This window comes from Falco rusticolus, chromosome 5 (assembly GCF_015220075.1).
Source record: "Falco rusticolus isolate bFalRus1 chromosome 5, bFalRus1.pri, whole genome shotgun sequence".
NCBI classification, from domain to species: Eukaryota; Metazoa; Chordata; class Aves; order Falconiformes; family Falconidae; genus Falco; species Falco rusticolus.
The window spans coordinates 53147611-53174425 of NC_051191.1; the positions used below are offsets into that span (position 1 = coordinate 53147611).

The 26815-nt window shown below is 39.5% G+C and overlaps 1 protein-coding gene across 5 annotated transcripts in view; it reads right to left on the bottom strand.

Annotated features, from left to right (window-relative positions):
* ACSS3 (acyl-CoA synthetase short chain family member 3) overlaps positions 1-26815 on the bottom strand; it is a 99051-nt gene that overhangs the window by 54480 nt on the left and 17756 nt on the right. For 2 of the 5 annotated variants that reach the window (XM_037388686.1, XM_037388689.1), the window contains exons 3-8: positions 25746-25934; positions 18161-18295; positions 17746-17886; positions 15341-15421; positions 15161-15256; positions 1247-1398 (exon numbers count right to left, since the gene is read on the bottom strand). In XM_037388686.1, the coding sequence (XP_037244583.1) occupies positions 1247-1398; positions 15161-15256; positions 15341-15421; positions 17746-17886; positions 18161-18295; positions 25746-25934 (794 nt within the window). Of the gene's footprint in view, positions 1-1246; positions 1399-15160; positions 15257-15340; positions 15422-17745; positions 17887-18160; positions 18296-25745; positions 25940-26815 lie in introns of all 5 variants that reach the window. The other 3 variants (XM_037388690.1, XM_037388687.1, XM_037388688.1) reach the window with 3 other exon arrangements.

A 26815-nucleotide genomic window follows, 5' to 3' on the forward strand; every position in this document is an offset into this window, starting at 1 on the left:
GCTCTAAAGGCAGATTAAAGTCATTTTACTCATTGCTCAAAAAATGCTGAGGAACAGCAATTAAATTTTCTAGCATCTGAATCACTTTCTTGTCAATAAACAACATAGAAGAATGGTGCATTAGGGTCTCAAATGAGCTTGTTTCCTATTTCTAGGAGTGGTAAGAATTGATGATAGCACTCAAAACAGATGGAAGAAAATAATGACGAACTTGTAATGAATACCTCAGGAATAAATTCAGCTTACTAATAAATAAAACTTCCCTGAGCAATTAAGAATATAGAGGTCTGATGAAGTTACATGGCTTTGCATCTTCCCCTTCTCATTGGACAAGTGTGATAAAAGATGTTCTTATGACTGAATACCGCCTATACAGTCTGACGGAGTCCTTGTTTGATGCTGAGTAAATTACTCAACTTCAAGACTAGATGTAGTCCAAACCCATGTATTTTTAATTTTCAGAATGTCTGCCATAGGATACAGAAACTTGGTCTGTAGAAGTACTAAACACTCACAGATGCAAGTCAGCGTGAGAGGCATTTTATTAATATAATGCTAATAACACACTTGAACCATGTAATGGTAAGAACTCTGAAACAGTGGTCGTTCAGCAGCTCAGACTGGATATTCAAAACTAATAGACGACTTTGACCTTAATCTCTCTGTAACTCAGCTTCCCATCTGCAAAATACAGATAATACCACTCTCTCATCTCACAGGGGATTTGTGAGGATGAACTCAGTCATGATTTTGAAGCATGCTGAGATAGTATAGTGATGGACACCCTAAAACCAGTACAAGATAGCAAATAGCTCAGTCTTTGGAGCACATAACCATAAACAGTAACTAAGTTATGGGGAGAGAAACAAAACATTGACTAGCTGATGATGAACACTAAAGATTCTGCGCACTCAATGAAATGAGAGGTCATGTGGGAAGACAGTACAGGATCATGTAATCCAAGACAGTATTACAGGGTATAAGCACAGTGGAGTAAAACTGAGGTTGAGCGAATAATCCTAACTCAGTAAGAGCTCTTAACCTTAGAATTGTAATCTTTTTAACAGCTTTCACCTCCTCCAAAATATCAATATAAAATTACAAGCAAATAGACAAACACCCAAATTGTCAAGAACACACTTAAATTCTGCTATACAGAGGTGGGCAAAGTCCCAGACACTCTGCTATTCTTAGTTCATCCAGCCCATTTCTGTAAGAAACTGTTTCCAGTGTATCCTTAGTTTACCTTTTCAGAGAGTACTGCTTTCCCAAGGCTGCCTCAGGGTCCTGCTGACGGATTGCTCTAATTGCGCTTGGTGAAGTAAAGAAGGCAGCTACCTCATGCTCTGCTAGCACACGGAAATAGGCACCAGCATCTGGCGTTCCCACAGGCTTCCCCTATGGAAAGAATAATTTAAAATGTCACAGAATAAAAATACCTCATAATTCCTTGACAGTTCAAGGCTTCAAAACACAACAGTAGTGGTAGCACAGCAACAGAAGTAATTTCAAGTAAGACTTTAAAGAAGTGTTTGTTAAAAATAATAATAATACTGTGAGCATATTCACTTGTAGAAATAAATTCACAAGCTTTGGGCACAATCTCTTGAATGAACACAGCCCATACTAGTTGCTACTTAGAAAAATAGGACAAACAGGCATATGAATGAAAAGACAGCCAAAATGAAAAGCCATGAAAAGAGCTGTTACCACACTGGTAGCAGAGAGAGTCATGTCTACATCTACCTGTACTGCAAAACAGCCTGTAAAGCACCCAGAAGTCATCCCACTGAACTAGGAGTCTCTGGACACAGTGGCACTGCAGCTAAATCCCCAAGCACAGGTCTATGGAACATAATGTCAGCTTTTTCTCACCTAGAAATTTCCTCCCAGTTCTGGAAAAATTCCCACTTGGCTGCTTACAACTAGTTTCCTGGAATCTTTGTGCTGCTACTCTAGATGAAGCCTGGACAGAAGCTGAAGACGCTTTTCTGTTTTAGTGTGCTACCAGTGTGGTCTGGTTTGTGGTTGGTTTGTTTTTTTAAAACGAAACATTGCCTTGAGCTAAGGGACTTAGTCAAGAGAATTGTAAACAGAAGTAATCAGATGTGACAAATTGTCCAATGGTAAGTAGTAAAAATAATAAAAAAAAAAATCAAAAATACTTTTTCTGTGGTGCTGCAAATATGAACAGCAATTGGCACAGGATCACACAATCACTATTTTACTGTATATAATTAGCACGGTGTATGACCTGCTCCATACATATTCTGAAATTATGAAAAGATGACGTTAATGTGGAATGAGTTTTAGCTTTACAGGTATTGGCATAACTGTTTCACCAGAAAGGCCGCACTTAGAAGATGGACTTTGACAGAGCACACAAGTTAGAGACATACATACTTTTCATACTGCAAATAGGGCTTTGTCAATGCTTTATCAAGAAGCCACAAATACAAAGTTTCACTCCTGAAACATCACCATATTTACAGCAGTTCACCAGTCACAAGACAAAGTCATACCTTCACCATACTTGTGTACATGCAAATATGGAATGGATAAATAGGTCCAGTGGGAAAAAAAAGCAGCATACAAAATAAATAATACTTTTCATTTCACCAAGATGCAGAAGTAACAGAGGCATTTGAATACCCTGAAGAATTTACCAAATACAGTATTTTTCTTCTGATAATGAGGCACTAGTAAAACAGTACATGCCTTTATGAAAACACACACTAATCAAGTTAGTTGCCCCATCCCAACATAAAAAGCAGCACACTGGCTGTGATGCAGGCTCACATAATTCATCCCTTGCCCTCCCTCCCATCTGCCTTCCCCACTGCAGCCTTCCCCACTTGCTCTGCATCCAGCTGTGCCTGAACATGGGCAAGAGCACCGATGAACCATTTGGTAGATTTAAAGAACACAGGATGCCTGAGGTTGGATACATACCATTGGCTTTACAGCCCTATGGCGAGATACTGCTGGTGAGATGAGTGCTGGAGCAGAGGATCACCGTAAAAAGAAAAAAAAAAAACAAAACGACAAAACAGAACGTACAATTGAAAAACCTTTTTAAAGGATGGAGCAGGCGGTGAGAAGCAAATGGAGAGAAAACAAATAAAAGAAATGGTTCCCAGCCGAAGCAGCAGGAAAAAGTACCATCAACACCACCACCCCCCTTTTGGCTAATAGCCTATCCTACACTACCAAAAAGAAATGCAAAAGAATGCGATCTGGTTGCTGAAAAAGTGAGTTATGTCCTTTCTTTCTGTCAAATAAGCACAGTTCCCAAAGAAAAATCTTCCACCAGACTGTCTTCAAGTATCATCCTTGCAATCTTCATCACAACTTTCATGTGTTCATCAGCATTTGTTCATGAACAATTATTCAAGTTGATGTTTTCTCTCTATAACGTTCACTATACCTGCAGGTCTGTAACCACCCCGTTAGGAGTTCAAGACCACATCAGTAACTAATGCTAAAACAAATGGTCTCAGATTGAAAATTTCCAAATTTCTATAAACTTCTCATTAACTAATTATGTAATTGAACTAGTATCAATCATCTTGGACAGTAAAAAACCTAGCTGTGGAGCAATCTGAAATTCATTAGTCTGACACTAATGAAGTAGGTTGTTATTTTTAACCAAATGGAAATGCCCAGAGCCCATAAAAGGGCTGTCTGACGCTGAGCACACCCACTCCTTCCCAGGGGCTTGGCTGCCAGTGCTCAAGGCCAGGTTTGCCGTGGTACATCTGCGTAGCCTTGGATCAGACCACTAGGAAAACAGCCGAATTATGATAAGAGCTGAAAGGAGCCTACCCTTCTTCCTTGGGAGGTAATTTATGCTCAGGCCCTCACCCTTGACCCCAGCTCGAGCTACATCGCAGCTGTGCCTGTGCCTCACACTTGCAGCAAGCTCCAGCCTGAGCCTCAGCCCGAGCGCATCTTCAACACAAGCAGCTAAACCTTTAGGCGTGCATGGATAGGCATGCAGGGCTCTGACAGGCTGGTACTGTCACAGCTAAGCTACAGCAGCTTTGGTTTGGGGAAGTACAATTCTCAGATCTACGAGAAAAACAAAACACAAAGAGTGGAAGAGATAAAAAATTCACCTGACAGCTGATAAGAAACAATACTCAGAATAAGGCAACACTTAAAATACTCATTTAGGGGAAAAAAAAGTCTGGCCCAGCTGTAAAATATTCTTACTGATTCTGCAGAAAACCTTCCCCAGCGCCTTGGCAGCAGTTTTATGCATTTGCTAAACTGAACAGACATAAGCAAAACAAATCTGAGACACTGCAAATTAATTTCAGAGCCCAAAAACCTACAAATAGAATTGCCAAAGAGAGTTCTTATTTATCATACAAAAATTTTAAGAAGTACTGCAAGATGCCATGAGAGGCTTATCAACACATGCCATTTTGATTTATACAAGTTCGCAATATAAACCATAAAGCAGAGGGTAATTGAATTCATAATAGGCTGACAGATTGCTGAGTCACTTGGGGACTATGAGCAAATGAGATGCTTCCACTGGATTTCTGCAGGGATCAGTTCAAGACCTGTTGCTATTCAGTATTTGCATCAATACTGGAGATCAAAATTTATTTTTAAAGTTACTGGCAATAATATCTGTGGTTGGCAGAAACTAAGAGCATGGTAAACAACCAGGCAGGCAGAGAGTGATCTGCCTCATCGAATTTAAAAAAGAAAAGTAGAAGCAGACACTTCTTGCATCAGCTAGGATGATTCAAGTAGAAAAGATTTTCTTTTAATAACCTACCAAGACACTCTGAGACAGACAGACAGACAGACAGACAGGAACATCCTTCTAGAAGTACCCAGATTTAGCCTGTAATTTATCAGATGTCTACCAGCTGAGCAGACATCCTGAGGCAGAATGTCCTGATGGATAACACATGATTATGAAAGAAGATTCATAGTCAGGCAGCAAGAACTATCAAGGGGATAGAGAGGTTCTCCTATGGAAAGTCAGAGGCCACCAGGATGGGTTACTTGAGAGAAAAAGACATGAGAGGAGCTATAATAAAATAACAAACAATGCATCAGTGACAGCACAGCAATTCCCTTTCTGTCTGACCTCGAACAACAAGGGGCTCTTCAATTAAAGATAAACTCGAAATCATAAGAGGAAATTCTCTCTGCATAGCACATATTATACATGGAATTCGTTGCCTCTAAAACCTGCCGACAACAAAGCACATACAAAGTCCTGACATACCAGGACTCAAAAGAATATGTTCATAGAGGCATTCACCCTTCTGCTGCTGACCCTGCTGCCAGACCTCCATTAAGGACTCGAGATGATCCATCCTACTGAATTCACTCCACAAATACAATCACTATGGGTCATGGCAGAAACATCACAAAACCGGCAAACTTCAGAGACAGTGCTTGCTTTCTAAGCTGATGATAATGGCTTACAAGAACGGCAAAAAGGCTGGATGCCTCCAAGAACTGTGCGAAATGAGAGTAATTTTAAACCTGTTGCTGTTGTTATTTACCGTGCAGATTTGTTGCAACAGCAGGGACTGGAAAGACCCCAGCGAGCATTGTAAGCAACGCTCCATGTGCACATGGGACAACAGCTCCTTCTCTGTCCTAGTCTACTAGTCCTTAATGATGGCTACTTGGCAAGTGTGGGCATCCTCTTCCTTACCTTAGCTCCAATTCAAAGTCCCAAGCACTGAAACTACAGCACTGCCTTCTTCCTGATGCCACAGGCAGTAGCTAGACTTTCTCTTCACACTGCCCTGTTGCTTAAGCTTGCGATCCCATCACCAAGAGTAACCCAGAGTGAGCTCTGAGACTTCAAGTAGCTTATTTATAGCCGAAGTTTATCATGCCTTGGAAAAAACAATCCAGGACAGATTATTAAAAGGAAAAAAAAAAAAAAAAACAAAACCCAAAAAACACCCAGTCTTGCTGTATTCAAAGGAATTCGTTACTGTTTTCACATTCCTGACAATGGTGTTACAGCAAGTAAAAATTGAAAGCATGAGGTTTCCATAGCAATTGTTAAAATGACAAGTTGCACCTACTAAGTAATTTAAAAATAAACAAATCACTTTAAGAATTGAGGGTATGAAGTTAGCACAGTTTATATTCAATATCGGTTGTCCTTAGGCAAAGGGGATGAGGTGTTCTTTCCCCACATCTAAACAGCATATTGACACTCCCTAACCCAACAGCCATCATGCCGCAATCATTTAGGAAACTTTGGCTACAGATTTATTAATATCCATTGTTAAGACAGTATTCTGAACAGAGGAAAAATGATACACTATTTCTCTTTGTAAATATTATTTTTCTCCCTGTGTGTACAGAAGCCTTTCTTCCCATTTTTAAGCCTCAAAAAGACAACACTGTTGTCATGAACACTGTCTGAAGACTTGACTGGTGGCATCTCAGAGAAAGAAAAATGAGAAATGTACTATTATTGTTTAATAATTTTCTCACCAAGAGCAAAAATGTAGACATGTAGGTCAACCAGATATAAACTCTGATTTCTCTTTAATATTCACTTTAAAGAAAGAAGGATCTTTACTCCTTTTACTTTCCAAAACCAACACATTTTAAACTGAGGTGCCTTTATAATCACAATAACCATCTCGACCCCCACACATTTACACAGAGATAAAACTTCAATGTAAGACTGTGTGAGAGAATGCTGAAGGAACTCATTGCTTTCCTCCCTGTTCCTTCTTGTCTTACTCTGCACCTGCTAGAATGAAAACCTCTTCACTGCAGTGGTTCTCTTCTGCTAATTCATGCAACAATTTTATTGTGGCCCACTATCAGTGGTCAAAAATAGTGACTATAAAACTATCAAAGTCTTTTATCTCCAAGAAATTGCAGTTTTTCTCACACTGCTTTCCTCTCCTGCTTAACTAATGGGGTGGTGATAAGTTAGTCCCTTTGGAATGAAGAATCTAATTAACATCTATTAGGTGTTTAAACATTAAATAGACTATAGTAATTTAATATTCAAGCTAATATGATATTTCATTCTATAAATGTGCGTTTCTGCTGTTGGGTGAAGTTTTTGCTCTTTGTTATTCAGAGTCTCAGAGAAGTCAATCAGAGTGGTCCCCAGCCTTACAATTCTATGAATTTACACAGAATCACAGAAGGGTTCAGAGTTTGAAGGGACCTCTGGAGATATCTAGTCCAGCCCCCTTCTAAAGCAAGTTCACCCAGAAGAGACTGCACAGTCACATCCAGGAGGGTTTTGAATGTCTCCAAAGGAGACTCCACAGCCTCTCTGGGCAGCCTGTTCCAGTCCTATGTCACCCTCAAGGTAAAAATACTTTTCCTCGTATTCAGGTGGAACTGCCTGTGTTGCGGTTTGTGCCCGTTGCCCCTTGTCCTGTTGCTGGGCACCGCTGAACGGAGCCTGGCCCCATCCTCCTGACACTCGCCCTTAAGATACCTGCAGGCATTGGCAAGGTCCCCTCTGTCTTCTCTTCTCCAGGCTAAACAGCCCCAGCTCTCTGGGCCTTTCCTCATCAAGGAGATGCCCCAGTCCCCTCATCACCTCCGTAGCCCTCCGCTGGCCCCTCTGCAGTAGTTCCCTGTCTCTCTTGCACTGGGGAGCCCAGAACTGGACACAGCCCTCCAGATGTGGCCTCACCAGGGCAGGGGGGAAGGATCACCTCCCTCAACGTGCTGGCCATGCTCCTCCTAATTTATTTGGAAATCACTGGGGTTTTCCCAGACAAACTAGAAAACGGAACTCTTTTTGTAATAGAATTAAACTTGAAAAGGAATAAAAACTATTTCTTTTTTTTTTTACTATTTAATTTCTATTTTCTAGTGAAAGTCGTTTAACTGCAGTTCTCTGTTTAATTATTTGTGGAGATTCTGAAGCCCCCCAAAACTGCATACCGGAACTATACTATATTGAGCATATGGAGATGAAATAAAGATGGAGATGGGGTTTGAAAAGTATCCACTATTAGGTAAATAGTGCAAGTTATAAAATCAGCCTAGAAAGGAGCTCAATTTTTTTCTTCTCCAAATTTCAGCTGAACTCACACATTTAGTGTCAATGCACTCCAAATAGGTATGTTATGTGTCCACTGCCTCCAAAAGTTCTTGATTAAAATGCAAAGGAAGTTAAAAGGAGATTTTATTGCTCATAAAGTAGGATTCTAAAATAAAAAAAAAAAATTAAAAATTAAAGCAATACTTTTTGACTAGTGGATAGAACGCTTGAATAAATCAACTGAAAACTGTGGATAATTAAATACACTTAGAAATAAAAGGAACAATCATGCACATGAGGGGGAAAAGAGATTACTATCTATACAGGTATACTTACATAGTATATAGGCTTACCTTTATGAACACCCATCCGCATATGGGAACGCACATCTATGACACACACTGACACTGCAAGGACGAGCTCTTAGCAGCATATGCTGAATTTCTCACACTCCTACACATACAAATAAGAATGCAGTCTACAAACCCTTTAGTCAAAACAGTTAATAGTGTACTATTTCGTGTACTGCAAAACCAGCAGCAATCCTAACTAGCGGACTATTATATACTGCACAGTTAGCGATCCACGTAACAGCTGACTTGAGAAGGTGCAGCCCTGCGCTGTGCTTGTCTCTCTCTTAACTTTGCCCAGATCATCTACTCTGTGGGAGTCTACCCAAGCGAAGAAAGCAAAGATTTCCAGCATATGTGTAGACCATATACAAGAAAATTAACCTTACGTATTGGTCCATCCCATCAAACACAAAAAATGCCATCAACTGTAAGATCAGCAAAGAATAGATATCATTTTCCTAAAGTATACTTCTGCTTCATAAATCCTGAATATACTTATTAACTCTGATTATCTACATAAATAATTTAAGTTCCTGGGAAAGTAGAATCAAGATTGAAGGATGGCATGTTAGTACTTAATTAAGTATAGCTTACAGTGATGTCCAACATCCTTTTAAGCCTTCATTTCCAGACAACAGAACAAGGTCAAAGTAAGTAACAGGGCTTTCTTGTTTAAGGATACTGAATTTCCAAAGATTTCACAGGGTCTTTACATACTGTAAAGATGTAACAGCAAAGAGAAAGAGACAAATGGAGTCTTGTGGGATTTAAATACAGCACACAGACTGTTATCCCTCACCCTTTCACCTCAGGAAAAGGCAGGTGAAAAATCCACACTGAATACCTCAGTATGTAAAGCCATGCATACTTCAATTAATTTTTTGGAGCCAAAGTTTGCTTCTCTTGTTCACAGTGGTCTCTTCTGCCACCACAATAATGCATAAAATTGTCCAGACTGTTTCTCTTCTTTACAGGAAAAATGATCATTTTATACACAACACAAAGAGCATAGTAGTGATTGCTCTTTAATAGTTAATTGAGAGCCTACATGACTTAACTCAGGATATTAAAATCAATCCCCCAATTATTTAAGTGAACTTTTAGCAGTTCTCACAGATGTATCCATACTTGTCCTACATAAATTAATACCACACAGGAAGAATCTGACAAGCATGACCTCTGGAATGAGTAAAAGATGTAGGACAGCTGTACAGTATGTACACATGTGCTACAAAGTATCACAAATCCACCTCTGCATCTGGAGTTATTTGCAAGTTCAACTACACAAGTATCTAGTGTTAATTCTTCTGGACATTTTTATCCATCTACACAAATGTATGTATTTTAACATACAAACTGCAGTAAATTTACCATACTCAGTTTTCCATAGAAAGAAATATTTAGTTACTGAGGAAACCCTTCTGCAAAGAAGTCTACCTCATGAGTTCAACGTACTCTCTCACTTAGCTGTTCCTGTTGAATTCTGCCTTTTTTTCTTTTCCCAGGATTTTGCACTACTGCTTTTAAACAAAGACCTTCCTCCTTTTTTAAAAAAAACTACTTGATTAGTTTTAGTTTGCAGCATCCTAGAAATAACCTGGTTTCCTCATGTCCTTCAGAACTTGTATGTGTACTACGAACCAAGTGTTACTCCTGTAATCAGCAAGCTGGAACTTCTCATTGACTCAAAAGCTTTCAGAAGTTCCACAGTGAGCTGGTTTGAAAATTCACAGAAGCAAGTGGATTCCACCAGATCAGAGACTCTTTTAAAAAAGAGCTAGGCATAAGCAATACTCAAACGAATGGCTGATTTTTATTGCCATAGTTGCACTGTAGATATTCTCTGCATCATGTATTTCCATAATGCATTCATTGCAAGCCTTCATGCTGAACACCGAAACTAAGCAAGTCAGTAAACTTTACCTGGACAGCGTACATTGAGATTCAAATTAAGAATAACCATTTGTTTAAGTTTTCTCTGGCTGCTGCAATCATTGTCTGGGAGTTTTAAGGCATGTGAGCTTCTCTGTCTTAGCCATTTAGGGAAAAAAACCCTTGTACTTGTTATCACTTTGTGTACTTAAATATTTAATTAAAAATACTTGTTTTGCAAACCTGCTTTTCTGAAAGATTATTGAAAAATCAGTCCAATGACTAGAAGCTAAAAAAAGTTATTTGCCTCAGATCCTACAAGTCATAACAGATTTTCCTATCGCATAGAAAAAATTAACACTACCCACAGTCCTTCCATTAAGAGAAGAAAAAGTTAACATATTCCAAATCATATTTTAAGACCTCAAGATTTGTTTTGCTTTTAAACACTGCATTTTGTTTCTTATTTTACATTTTTGTTACAAAACCAATAAACAACAGGGTTTTTTACAAAGAAACATACACAGGTGTCACCTAGTCACAATCTGCCATCCTATGAGAGATTATCAGTCTTCTTCCTACTACATGCACTGGTAAAAATAAACTCAGTACCATGTGAAAAAAGACCATGAAACACAAATATGAGCACATATGGTGTCACAGACTTTGTTTACATAGCAAGTAGTGAGGTGAATTAGAGCAGATTAGCAGATCAAAACATTTAATGCCAATGCTCTTTACTTCTTCCATTAGATGCTCTTTGAGGTTTATTTTAGACTAGACTTAGACTTGTTCATTGGACCAAAAATGCAGCTCAAAGTTTTATGATGAAAAGCTATCCTACAGATCTTTGTTCCTCGACTGAAGGGACTCCTCTTCTAGGAAGTGTCACACTGCCCCTTTCATGTTTCCTGCAGATGACAGTAGCATGTCAGTTCACGCACTGCCAGTAGACTCCACCATAAAGTTTCTATATCCCCTATGTTCCATATCTCTGGTCACAGAACCAAAACATATGCCAGTGCCTTCTTGCCAACAACAGACAGGATCATTCATGATGTCCCCAGTGCCAATGAGCATCATGAGTGATACTACATACCCTTGCGGCCCTCTGCCAATGGTGCAGCACAGGCCTAACTTAACTGTGCTATTACTGAATGCATCATGGAACCGCAATCTACATTTGGTCATCTGAAAGACACTGGGCTACATAGGACAAACACTGTGAAAACGTTTCCAATGCCCTCCAGATTCAGGGTATCGCTTTTAGTCTGAATGATCTAAGAGGACATCTTTGAGACCTTCCTTCAGACTGAAACACTCAGCACAGTTTCTGCAGTACCTGTATGCACAGTTCTCTGCTCTCTTTGTCATAGGTGGGTCATCCAGAAATCCATTTGTATCAGGACTTTGCTCCTTCACTGCAAACAGTCATCAAGCCACTCAGCATTCACAAGTGCATGGAGTGGAACGGGAGGAATACCACTGGACATGAATGTCTCTCAATTCAGCAAATGTTATGCAACGATTAAAAAGGAACTGATTCCCAATACTTCTCTCTGTCCTTAGTTTTCCGCTTCTCCACAACTGTGTGCTTCACACATTCCTTTGATGCATTCAATTGATTTTTTGGGGGTAAACCTTGTTAATTCAACTATGCCTTACCACAGCCTGCAGTGCCCTTCCCTTTATAGCCTTTCCAGAGTGTGACTTGAAGCACAGGAAGAGATAATTATATTGCCAACAACCACTATCTTAACCACTGCATTTCAAAGAAATAGTATCATTCTGAATGATATTTGTTGTGCAAGCAGATAACTGCAGGGCAGGGACAGGATCTGACACACCAGAAGTACCAGCACCACTACCACCACAAGGTAGGTCCTTTATACACTGCGTTTGAGGAGAGACAGACAGTGTGGCTGGGGTTTTGTGCAGAAGCCTAGGAGGGCTGTGTTATCGAGGCACACCATGTACATGACTTCTGCAGTTGCCAGGACTATGCCTGGCACACCGGCAGAGCTGGGATGGCGCAGGTGGTCTCTGATGGAGCTTGTTGCTCCACAGAACTTCCCTCACAGCTCACAGCCCCTGAGGAATCATCTCTCGAGGCACAGCAGCTCTCGCAGTCAAAGCACACACTCATGTCGCCTTTCCACAGCTCTGGACCAGTGCCCTAACTTCACCTGAAACCTCCTAAGCACAGTCCCACACTCAGTACGTGTACAGGAAAGGAGCACGCACACTCACTCAGGCAGGCATCTGGACCACTGATTTTGCAGTTCCCATGGCCTGCCTTGGCAGAGGGAGGGTGCTCCTACATGTTGTCTCGTGGGTGTCCTCTGGGAGTTGCAGGCATGTAGACATGTAAAACACTGTAGGTATATTTTTCCCTGGACTTTTCTCCCACACTATTGGTCCTGGGACTGAGGGCATGGATGTTCTCTAGAGCACTGAGTTTGGTGGAGTGCTCTCCCCTCCCCTAAAGATCTGTTCAAGATCTTTCTAGTAAAGGCACATGCACCATGCCAGCTCTGAAGCATGGTCTTCCCACCTCATCAGGAACATGGTCTTCATCTACTTGAAATGAATGCAGCACTGCTTGTCAGTCCTCTCTCACTCTGCAGCAGGCTTGACATTGGCAACAGGGTGGTTTCTGGAAAAACCTTTGGGCCTTTCAAACCACAACCTGTCAAGCCTTGGGTTGCCCCTGCTCAGCATTCTGGGAGGCCAATGCAACAGTTGTCACTATTGCAAAATGCAGCAGTGTGAAAGGAGGTAAAAAAAGATGTTCATAAAGGAGGAACAGCAAAAGAAATAGGATGGGCGAAGATGACAGAAGCAAAAGCTTGGGAGCAGCTGAAAGTCAGAACAAGCAGACATCTGGCAGTCATTAGCAAATATGAAGTCACACATACCATTTGGCCCTTTTGCATAGCACAAGAAGCACTTCAGAATAAGGTGAGAGCTCTTGACAGTTTTAAAGCTTTCTGTTGGGATATGTACTTTTCATTTGTTCTAGAAATCTTCACAGCAGTGCAGTCCCACTCATTGGATCCTTCCCTTTTATCACAAGTGGCAAAACTTCTCTCAGCTTTCTCTGTAAAGAGTCATTCATATGTCTAAAACCCCTCTGTGAACTAAATCAATAAGCATGGACAATCACAGGACTTACTTCAGAACTGCACTACTTCTGTGATTTCAAGCATCATGTAGACACCCCCCTAATGATCGTTGCTTTTCTGGACTTTAGGATTCTTGACCTGCTTCAAAAGGTGTCTTCTGCTTGTGAGAATTTCTCTTCTAAGTTTATAGAGTGAACTTCCAGCAGTCAAGTATACTTCTGTCCTCCAAAACAGGATGCAGCAAGCCACAGTCCATTCTGTAGTGCCTGATGCAGTACTACCCAAACAGTTTTGGACACAACCTCACCTAACTGCAACTGCCCATGCTTCCTCAGTATCCCCAGGATTCAGAAACATACTTACTCAAAATTCAGGCACAATTCCAGCACCAGCTATCCACCAACAGCAGCGTGTAAGTTCGTAACAGTGAAACACATTTCAAGCAATACCAACTTAACTGGTTGTGCAAACACCAAAGGGTTGTTTTGATAATGCTTGTTCCTGAAAACAGTAACAACCCATTTCTGTTCTAGTATGGTCATCTTCAGTTGTATGATGTAATAGCAGGAAAATGGAGAAAGTTTAATCATAATACCCACTTCCTCATGCAGAACTTCTGCACCTATGGAGGTCTGTAAAACAGTATGTTTCCACGATGCCATGCTGACTCCCCTGCTCCAGAAGCACCAGGTACAGATGGTTCTCTAACAGTTGCTATATTCACAATATCATCAAAGCTTGTTTCATCTGCTTTTTCATGTCCTCAGTGTCCAGTACATTCACTATACTTTTGCAGTTCTTGGATGCTCTGAGTTACCATTGGATTTCCCTTAATGGTTCACATGTTTCTCATTACCACCACAAATCAACAGAGGTGATTAACATGTCACGACGGCAGAGCAAAAACAACTTCTGCCTCCAGGACAGTCGGAAAAGACAGAACAATTACAAGGTGGCTGTCATGCTGCACAGCATTGGAGAAGTCTAGATATACCCAGAATTCCTAATGTCAGGTGAATGTAGACAACCAAGCCTCGGCATGCTGAAGAGCTAACAACATTGGTGCTTTTACATAGAAAGTCTTTCACTATCATTGGTGGATACTGGATTCACTCCCTGAACAATAAAGAGTAAGGTTCAAGCAACACTGTATCTTCTTGCCTGGTGATTAGACAATCAACAATAACTTCTCAAAAAAATAACAATGTAAGGCAGCATGATTGCTTTTTTGAGCATCAAAGTTAGGATGCAGCAGGCCACTCTAACTGGACTAGTCTCCTCTCCACCTCACTGCGTTTCATCCCCCAAGGAGAAGGACCAAGCCCTGAATGTCATCTGAGTCTTGGCTTCAGATGCTTTGAGTGATAGAGGCAGGAAAGAAGAGGTAAGTCTCTTCACAAGTTCTTGCTCCAACCCAGATCCAGCAAGAATCTGTCACCTCCAGACATGCAAAACACAACATCCTCTCATAGATCCATAATAAAGATAGCCTAATGGCCTGTGGCTGAAGCCTCAGCAACACAGGTACTCTCCACCACCCGCCATTTCTAGGTTTGTTGTTTTGGAGTTCCTTGCCCCACTGAACATCACCAGTCACACAGATTAAATAGACAAGTTTGAAGAATAGTGAAGTCTTCCTTCAGAATTACTGTAGCAGATGGGAGAGTATAAACATTGAAGATATACACACAATTTAAACATATGTGGCATGAAGAATAGACAGGCATAAACAGGACCACCAACTGGAGGAGATGCTGCCTTTTCAAAGGCTGGCTTTTTAGAATGGATCATACCTCATACAAAACTGTAGTATTCCCATGAAGGAGAGGCCCATAGCAAATGTAGGAATGACCAACAACCCAGCCTAAATCAGAAGCTGCCCACCACACCTAAAATGAAAAGAAACCATAACTACAGTGAGGAGTTTTTAAGAGGAGTTCAAAAACATTTACATGACATTTAAACAGAATTACCTCACCAGGTTTGAGTCCATATACAGCTGACATTGTCCAGTTCAGCATAACTGCATAGCCACCTGTTGGTCTGACAACACCCTAAATGAGAAAATGTGAATATTTAAGATCATTTGCAGGATGCAATGATATTCCTGTCTTCAATGAAATGTTGGGGTTTTAGCAGCAATAGACTTAAAGTCTAATTCCAACACCTCACTTAAGAAAAGGACCCATTCCAACAAGTACACACGTGTGCTAGCATTCCCACTGAAGAAGTAACTTTGGAAAACAAGCAAAATACACAATAAAACAAACAAAATCCCAGCCCAAGGCCTAGATGACAATAATTTTCAGAAGATAACGAACAAAATTAGAATTCTGTCATTAAAACATACAAACATTTCTTCAACCTATGCTGACAAAAAATAAGAGACTATTTATTTCACTGAAACTATGGCCATCTAAATGCTAGGCATGTTTTAACTTCATTGCCTACACTCTCTGTATCATCACCAGAAAAGAGGAGCACCTGTGGTATTGCTCACCCCAAAAATAACTGGGGAAAATTACTCCCTGAAATGTACCACTCTTTCTGCACTGACTAATTTTAAAGATGTCAGAAAATTGGCTTAAACAAGATGTCTGTTCTTGAAACATCTAATATCTAGCCTGAATTATACATACGAATGCAAAACAAAGAACATCCCAGTCTTAGTCTAGAAGAAGGATTTGAAAATTAGAATGAGAGAGTATCAAATAGCATCATGCACCTTGGTAAGCCAAAAACAGGCTCCGGAACACTGTTAATAGGAAAAAAATTGAAATATTTTGTAATATTACATGTCTAATACACATTTCATCATCTTCTAGTATAGTGTTTCTGGAAGAAATAATTAAGTAAACTATATCCTGATGTTCTGAAGTAAAATTCAGATGAGATTAATCGGACCAAACAAATGTCTACAGTACAGACATTACAATGCAGCCGTCCGTGCTAGGCACAGTACATTCTCTTCATATAGTTAATAGGATGAAACAGACACTTTCAGGCCTTGTCTAAGAAATGAAGGACTGTAGAGACATATTAACTCATTAAAATGGATATTGCCACAGCAGAGAATGGTTAAATAACATTTCACAAATTTCAGAAAGCAGATTGCCTTTGTTAGTCTCAGCTTCTAACTTAGTCCCTGCTCTGAGATCAACAAAAGTTTTTTGAAGGTGTTAACTGAGTGATTTTACTTACATGGTGATTTAAAAGCAAGCTCCTTAAATGAACAAAAAAGTTATTTTATTCATTAAGTTACTCACTGTAGCTTAGCACAAGTTGACAAACTCCCTCGTATAAGGGTGACCCTTTCAAGGTGTCTATGTTTTCCTCCAGAGAGCCAACACTGTGAAGTAAACTTCTGAGAACTTTTATCTCTGAGATACTATATCTTGAAACTAACAGTCAAGGAAAATACCTGTTGTAACAACGGATGTTACCGTGGACCTTTTGACAGTATAATTAAATAATTCAAGACACATACGTTGCTTTGAAGTGCCCACGTTCAAGGCAAAAGCAGAAGACATTTTTATCAGCAAAACTGATGTTTGTTTTCCCTTATCTCCCCATAAATTCTGAACTTTATAGACAACACCATTAAATAATTTTCTAGTAGCAGTCTAAGCACTGCCATACGCAGGGATGCATGATACTGTCTCTGAATTTGTACTGCTAAGACCACCGCTAGAAAATTATATTGAACTTGTCTTCTACACTTCAAAAGAGAATTGTTAAGTACCAAGCAAACACTCAAGAGTTTGCTTTTAAAATTGATCATTAAGACTGAATGACATTTGAAAGCAAACATTTTCAATGGATGCCCTATGTTATTACTCAATCTGAACTTTCATTTTCATGGGAATTATGTTCTCAGAACTATTCAGTAACGCAAACCTTCAATACATGCTTCATTCCATTTAATCTGAAATGTCACTGACTGCATCTTATCGATGGGAAGATTAGCTAATATGTAAATAAGGAATAAGCAAAGACTATTCAGCAATAAATGCCATCACACAACTGATAATATTAACTAATGTTGCAGTTAAGTGACTATATTAGGCTTCTCTGAAACTGTTAAAACACAGAAGATACTAATGGATAAAAAACATTCTGCTGTCCTCAAAAGTTTATACTGCACAAACATTTTGATGTAAATGCAGTTTATATTACTCTATTTAAATAAACAAGCATGATTTATTCCTATGATTTTAAAGCAGTGAAATGTGAATAAATTAGATTAAACTATTTCTAGCAATGTTTATCATTTATAGCAGTGAGCTCTGGCAAGCATTTTCAACCTTTTTAATTAAATGTTTTCTCAAGTGGAACTGCAAATAGGTTGGACACAGACAGACTACAGATAATCCTTTACCTTGGGCAAGCCTGTTGTTCCAGATGTATACAGAATATAAAGTGGATGGTCTGAGGGAACGGAGACACATTTACAACACTGTGCTTTTGCAAGCTCTTCTTCCCAGTCAAGATCACGACCTGGGGCAAGAGGAACATGGCCCTGCCCATTGAAAAACAGAAAATTTTTGAAAGAAAAACAGATGGAATAAATGGAATTGGGTCAAAAAACGTGTCCTATGCAATTTTTTGTACAGTAATCTCTCTGCTGAATTAGTTATATTTACTATTTAAATTTTATGAATAAAAAGTTCTCTCATAAAATTAAAAAAAAAACTACAACAGATACACTAAAAATTTTACTTGTAAAAGAGAAAAGGCACATGCGATACATACACATCTGAAATATAACAAAGGCACAACAACTGTACACCCACCAAATTAGGTCGCTTGTAAATGAGAACTTTGTCAGGTTTGCTCTGTACCCTTGCCAGTGCTCCTTCTAGAAGGGATATGTATTCCACTTTCCTTTTTGGTTCTACTCCAAAACTTGCTGTTACAATAAGTTTGGGCTAAAATAAAGAAGTTAGATTGTTAATATACACATTTGAAATGTATTTTATATAGGTAAGCTAATAATATGTTTTCCATTAAGTCCTTTGATTAATGATGCTCTGCATATAAGATCTTTTTTTACATAATCAGAAACAGAGGGTTTCAAACAGTTTTGTAAGGAAATCAAACCTGTGTGATCTTGCATCTGGTTTTTTGTTCAGGAGCGTATCAATAACTTCTGACACTTCACTATTTTCAACCAAATTTGAGTAATAAATTAACAGTATTAAGTTCTTGCAAGCTGCACAAAAATTAATGAACAGAGAGAAAAACCCATCTCCATTTTAGCCTCTCCATTAAGGAAAAGTGGTACAGGGATGTCAACAATCATCTGCCCCGTTTGGCCTGCTTTCTAATTATCTGCCTGCACTCAATGGTGTATTTCAGAACTAGCTGTAGCACTTTGCTGGCTCTTTTTCAGCCTGCAATTAAACAGCACTGGAGGGAAAACAGGAGCAAGAGGAAAAAGAAGGCAACCAAGAGATGACAGAAAACTAGAAATACAGGAAGAGAAAAAGCTGAAGTCATAAGGCACATGAGGGAAGTAAAGCTAGAATCTTTCAAGCGATGGTTGCAGGACTCAGGATGCAAAACCACTAAAAATCAGATTTCCATAGTTCTAGGGTTTTTTAGGATAACTTCTATTTCCAAATGTGGATTTAGCATATTTGTCATTAAATTAACCTCAGCTCTTACATAAGATTTCTTAAGTCAAGAAATCTGCATACAAGCTTGTCGTGGTTTAACCCTGGCCAGCAACCAAGCACCACACAGCCGCTTGCTCATTCCCCCCTCACCCAGAGGGATGGGGAGGAGAATCAGAAAGGAATGTAAAACTCAAGGGTTGAGATAAGAACAATTTAATAAGTAAAGCAAAAGCCGTGCATGCAAACAAAGCAAAACAAGGAATTCATTCACTATTTTCCATGGGCAGGCAGGTGTTCAGTTCAGCCACCTCCAGGACGGCCGGGCTCCATCACCCGTAACAGTTACCCAGGAAGACAAATGCCATAATGCCATATGTCCCCTCCTTCCTTCTTCTTCCCCCAGCTTATATACTCAGCATGATGTCATATGGTATGGAATATCCCTTTGGCTAGTTCGGGCCATCTGCCCTGGCTGTGCCCCCTCCCAGTTTCCCTGTGCCCCTCCAGCCCTCTTGCCGGCAGGGCTCAAGAAACTGAAAAGTCCTTGACTCAGTATAAACATCACCCAGCAGCAAGTGAAACCATCCCTGTGCCATCAACATTGCTGTCACACCAAATCCCAAACACAGCTGGACACCAGCTACTAAGAAGAAAATTAACTCTATCCCAGCTGAAACCAGGACAAAACTATTTTGACTTAGATCCCAAGATACAGTATTTTTATTTCTTGTATTTCAGGAAATAAAATGCAGCACGAAATAAACTATGTGTTAGAACACATTTTAATTGGAGAAGACTGAGTCTTCAATCTCCTTGCTTTTGGAGTTTTAGAAGTATATTTATATTATGCTCCTCAGTTTGATCAAGCTAGTTTACTAATTGTATGCATTAGCATAAATCTCATTAACTAGGCACAAACCGCAATGACACAGTTTAGGCTGCATTAAACTCAGCACAGAAAGCACAGATTAAATTGTTTTCTTGTGCAATAATAAAACATTTCCTGTCCAAATGTGTCATTCAGGGAAGTTTGCTAATTAGTGTGTATTCAAAATAAAGATTTCAGATGAGCTTTAAAATTTCAGCATTTGTCATCTTTCTCTTTTGGGATGCACTGATTTTAATAAAAGATGATACAATACAATGCAGTTAAACTGAAAATTAATCTGGAGGCTACCCTGAAATTAGACTGTAATTAATGTAAGATATTAACACAGTTCTATTCAATTGTTAAGATGAAAGGCTGTTGTCAACAGCAGGTTTACAGTCATTTGTAATTGGTGCCACCTCTGCTTATCAAGTGCTTTGAATGCAGTAAAGAAGCCTGAAATAACCAATACTAGATTGGCTAAGGTGGCGTATTTCCCAAGTGAGGGTTGCTACTTGGAAGCATCATGGATTGCAAAGTTCCATTACTGGCTTCACCTGCTGTTTTCTAGTGTTTTACCTGTCTGCCTACTGAGAGTATTTCCCCTGCATCTCTGCTTCAACAGTGCTTTTATATATCAGTTCCCACTTCTTCATGCAGCCCTACACAGTAAGATTAGATAGGAATATAACTAGTTTGAAGAAAACAGAAAGTTCAAAGGTTTGCTGAAGAAGGAATGCTGGCAATAGTGAGCTGTAGGAAAAAAAAAAACAAACACACAACATAAAAAGGTAGAAATGAGATAAAGCAAGGCCCAACAGAGTGAGTCCAACAATTTTACTCTGTTGTAAACATTCCTCCTACAAATTCTTCTATAGTCTCTAATAGCATACAAGGTAAAGTTTAGAAAAAAACAATAAATACATTTTATTGGGCCAGTTAATAAAGCTGCAAAACAGCCAAACTGAAAACCAGCTAGCTTTGGGGCACAAAACGTCAAGACTGTCACCAAGATGTTTACTGAGGTTTACAGCACTCAGGCCCTCATTACTGAACACACAAAGCTCTTTCACCTTCATGCCCCAGCCATACATCTGATCATAAGCCTATGCTCAAACTTACCCATGCCTTTGTTGTGCCACACTCCTCATTAAAAAAAGTGACACTCATTTTAAAAAAATCCAGTGCTTATGCAGTAATTATATAGCTCCACTGCACCTGCTGGTACTGCACCAGCTTCATTGTTAGATGATCCATGCCAGACTGCCATGCACATTAAGTTCTGTCAGATATTATACTGTGGTGTAAAGAAGGAGACCTGAATCATACCATACAAGTAGTTAAAAATAAAATGCAATGTATTGCCTTCTAATCTAATAAACAGTGCTTCAAGACAAGAAAAGAGACTGGACTGCAAGTACGATAAGGCAATTGTGCATCCTAAGTATCAGCAGCTGAGCTTGCTGCCTAATCACTCCGAAGGTTTGATCATCTAATGATGAGAAGTCAGGGTAACCTATCATAGCTATACCTGTGCACCAGAACGATGTTTTATTCAGAATAAATGAAACAGAATAAATGAAACAAAAAAATAAAGAAAAGAAAAGAAAAGAGAAAATAGAGCTCATTTTTTCAAATAAGTCTTGTTAAAATTTTCAGATATGTCAGCTGTACATAAGTGAGCAATACACTGCTTCCAGCCTCAATAAAAGACAGTAACACTTCTGAGCAACTTGGGTGTCTTGTACATATTGTATTTCAAAGAACTGTTGTCCACTTGCAAATCGTAATACTGCTTTAGTGAAGCATCTTCAAAAAACACATCTGAAAAAACTTACTTCTATTTTATTTTGCAGGGTTTGGATTTAAAATCTAAAAAGTCCTCCGGAATTGCTATACAATTATTGTGATTCAAAAAACATGAGAAAAATTGATTGTTGAAGACATAGCAACTACCTTATTAAATAGGTGTATAAGCATACTGTTCTTAAGTAGCCTTCTCAGTTTTCCTGGTTTACTAAGATAAAGTCCTTAAACAGATGTCATGTTCATTTCTCAAAATATAGTTACTGTCCTTTTCCATCTGCTGGAAAAGCTGTAGGCAATCCAAGAGACTCCTGGAATGCACTGAGGATAACTTCTCAAGCCAGGTAATAGATAGCCCTACCAGAGGGGATGTGATACTGGACCTGTTGGTCACCAATGCAATTATCATTATGATAAAAATAACAAGTTTTTATTATCTAAAATCAATTATAATGATCTCAATCAGTGACATCACGACTGGAGGCAGCCTGGGATGCAGTGACCATGCACTGGGGGAGTTTGCACTCCTGATGGATATGGATCAGGCAGAGTAAAGTCAGGACCCACAATTTCAGGAAAGCAAATTTCCAGCTCTTCAGGGAGTTAGTCAATAGAATGCCCTGGGAAATCACCTGCAGGGGCAAGGGAGCAAAACAGACCTGGTAGTTCTTTAATGACATTTTCTATAAAGCATAAGAGCTCTCAATCCCCAGGTGTAAGAAATCAGGAAAGAAAGGCAAGAGCTCAGCATGGCTGAGTTGAGATCTGCTGGTCAAACTGAAGGACGAGAAGGAAATGCATAGACAGTAGAAGCAGGCACAGGTATCCTGGGAAGAGTATAGGGATGCTGCCCTATCTGGACTTCCGTAAGGCCTCTGACACAGTCCTCTCTCCAAACAGGAGAAATACAGATTTGATGGGTGGATTGTTCAGTGGATGAGGAATTGGTTGGATGGATGGTTACATCCAGAGGGTAGTGGTTAATTGTTCCATGTCCGGATGGAGATCGGTGACAACTGGTGTCCCTCAGGGATCCACAGTGGGACCAGTACAGTTTATTATCTTCATCAGTGACACAGACAGTGGGATTGAGTGCTTACTCAGCAAGTTTGCAGACACCAAGCTGAGTGGTGCAGTTGACAGGCCTGAGGGATAGGATGGTACTCAGAAGGACCTGGGCAAGCTCAAGAAGTGGGCCCATGTGAACTTCATGAGGTTCAACGAAGCCAAGTGAAAGGTCCTGCACCTGGGTCAGGGCAACTCCTGGTATCAATACAGGCTGGTGGATGAAGGGATTGAGAGCAGCCCTGTGGAGAAGGACTTGGGGGTATTGGGTCAATGAAAAGCTGGACAGGAGATAGCAATGTGTGTTCACAGCCCAGAAACCCAACCATATCCTGAGCTGCAGCAAAAAAACCATGGCCAGCAGTTCAAAGGAGGTGATTTTGCGCCTCTACTTCACTCTGGTGTGACCCCACTTGAAGTAGTTCATCCAGCTCTGGAGCCCTCAGCACAGGAAACACAGAAAGACATGGACCTGTTGGAGCAGGTCCAGAGGAGTGCCACAGAAACAATCAAAGGTAAGGAACACCTCTCCTGTGAGGAAAGGCTGAGAGAGTTGGGGCTGTTCATCCTGGAGAAAAGAAGGCTCCGGGGCAACCTTGCTGCAGCCTTTCAGTACTTAAAGAGGGCTTATAAGAAAGATGGGGACAAACTTTTTAGCAGGGCCTGTAGTGATAGGACAAGGGGTAACGGCTTTAAACTAAGAGGGTAGATTTAGACTAGATATAAGGAACAAATTTTTTGTGGTGACACACTGGAACAGGTTGCCCAGAGAGGTGGTAGATGCCCCATCCCTGGAAACATTCAAGGTCAGGTTGGACGGGGCTCTGAGAAACCTGATCTAGTTGAAGATGACACCATTCATTGTTGGGGGCTGGGGGGGGGTTTAGACTAGATGAGCTTTAAAGGTGCCTTCCAACCCAGCTATTCTATGACTCTATGAAAGTATCTTGTTTCGATACTGCGAACTCTGCACTCCCAGATTCAGGTGAAAGATGACAAGAAATGCCTGTTCTCCCATTCTGTACCACTGCCATCACAATTCACCACAGATGCCAACACTTGACAAAAGTAGAAACTCCTAGACCTGTTTAAAATTCAAGATAAACTAGTAAAGCATATGTACACTTTCATAGTCACTAGGATGTGCTTGTCATTTCTTTCACTTAGATCTTCCAATAAAATGTGAAGTTTGACCTTTCTTCCACAAGAGACCCTCACAGCCAGCCTTCCAGTGCACATCTTTAATGACTTCTAATTAATCTTACCAACATTAGGTTCTATACTACAGCATCTAAACCAATTCACATAAAAGCCTAACAGAAAGGTTAGGGTGTTTTGACACTGATTCAATTAACTTCTGGGTGCAGCAGAATACCATCTATCACAGCTACTTATATACATAACTTAAAGATCATCTCAGTAGTGTCCAATTCACTTTTCAAAAAGCCTTACTGTGTTACAAAACTGGGGCACGTTTTCAAGTTTAGATTGCGGGTGTGCCTCTCCTCTTCACTTATACTTTCGTTACACGTCAGATGGGCCAAAAATAATCCATAATATTTAGATCTGTCTTTTAAAGAAACAGAAAGGCAACATAAATAAGGATTTAATCAATGGCCTGCAGTAATTCTATAGCTAACCCTTTGAACGCCTTGCTATGTGACCTTGGGTGAATCACTTAAACCTTCTCCATTTTATTTTTAATGATTAATTAATCCTGAAGCAAGGATTATGATTACTGCGCCTTCTCCCTTTGCTCCTCAGAGAAAATCCATTGGGATTAATTAGTTAATATTTGTGAAATAAAGTAAACACACTGGATGATTTGTATTGTACCAACCTTAATTTTAAGAGTTTATAATTTTTTCTTCTACATTACTTTTCCCTAATTCTATGAGTTAAAATTATTTTTTATAGCTTGCTAAAAAAGTGGGACAGTGGGAAGAAAGACAGAGAAAACTATGGAGCTGTTGTTAACTTTCCCCCAGCTTTTTTTTACAATTCTAACAAACCACTTCAGCCATTTCATGATCTTCTTTGTTAAAATATCATGGCGGAGAGGGAGAATCCATTCAACTTTCTACATACAGATATTCATAAAATTCAAGCCTTGGTGATCTGAAAAGCACTTCTGTACACAAAAATCTAAGCAAAAGTTCCACAAATCCTGTGGACTTTACCCTGCGTAATGTTTTGGCTTACACATCTAACCAACATGATTCAGTGTTAGATGGCTATCACAGATGGTCTGAATGATCCACGTGACGAAGCAAGATGACAAAGACTTTTGTCTTGTTCACTGGCAGAAAACAAGAACAGAAACTTCCATACAAACATTGTTACCTCGTTTGAAATTAATGCATAAACAAGCTACTAATACACATATAAGCTACTAAGTAGGTTAATGAAGTACTATTTGCATTTTCATTTACAAAGACTTAAATAATGCTTCATAAGCTCAACTTGTGCTGAACTTGGAAGCCTTTAAAGTGTTCACCTCCATTAATTAAGTTCTCTGCAGAGTCACTTAAAGCAACTGGTTCCCTAGCTGCCTTGATTCATGTAGAAATTAGATTATATAGATTTGTAGCTGAAAAAATGTATTATTTAATTTGTGTAAACATCAAGTAAACCAACAAAGTAATTTAGGATTAGCAGCATTTTCCTCACAAACTTGAGGAAAATGCTGGGTGAAAAGCCAATTTTAAGGTGATGCTTTATAGAAAAAGATTGACAAACGGGAAAAGCAAGAATGCTCTAATCAGACAGCAGCATATTAAACTCATGCTTTTTTGAAAGAGGTCAAAATTTGCATCTCAGTGTCTTCTGCAAAAGTATCAACCTCGGCTCAGACATAGTACTTTGTTCATATTGCCATGTTAGGTATTATAAACAAATTGAGACTGCGTGCCACACAAAGAGAAATGTTGTTATCCTCTGGGGAAAAAAGAAACAAACAGGTTTTTGACATTGATTTATATAAGTAACTAATGAGATGGTTTTGTTCCAAACATGTATTACCTTTGCATGATCAATGCGAACAGAAAGCTCTTTAGATGCAAATCCGCCAAAAATCAGGCTATGGATGGCTCCTATTCTTGCACAAGCCAGCATACAGTACACTGTCTGTGGAATCATGGGCATGTAGATGACCACACGATCTCCTTTCTTCACACCATGTCTGACCATGACATCAGCTAACTTGGAGACCTGTACTGACAAAAGATTCACAACATATTAAAAGTTTCTCCCGATCTGCTGTTGCCTTGTAAAAGCCAACTTTCACACAATCAAAAGATGCAGAACATTAAGGAGACAAGCCAGTATGATATGGAAAGCTGATGAATGATGCAACCCAGATTCCATAAATTTAGGACAATTTCCTTGTTGCAAAAACCACTACAATATGCTTTTATTTTGTAAAATGCGAATAGACTGAGGTTAATTATTTTACACACTAGAGCAAAAAAAAATCATTAGCAATGTTTTGCAGATTTTTAAATGAAACTCTAACCACTCATTTTTTTATCTGCATAAGTGCTTATATTTCTCAATTTTAGCTTTTAAGAATGGATGTAAACAGGGCGTTTCCTAACACAAATTCTGTCCTAACTAGCTATGTTTGAAACATAAATCAGTATGTAGTATTTTCTCTACTACAGTGTTGTAAACTTCTCAGAATCTGAGACAAGAAATCTTACTCCCTAAACCAAATGTAAATACAAATTCAGATAAACACATTTAGATTTAAAAAGTCATTTTTCCTCTCATTTTCACATTTCCATTTTTGTTATGCAGAAGCCTGAAGACTGACTATGCATGGCATAGCAGCAAAGCTCTGGAACTCAAGAAATGCGACAGATCAGCAGCAAAGTCAGCCAGCTGTATCACCATAAGAAAATACTTATTACCTCGACAGTATATAGTATTCTGTCACAAAACTAGTACTGAATGTTTCATTAGTACACCAGGACAGAAAATTTACCACATAATAAGTTCTGTAAGAGCATGGGAGCCTGTGACAAACACCGTGCACTTGCCCCAAGCTGCTTGTTGCAGCATGGAAATGTGACATCTTCTGAAAGAAAAGC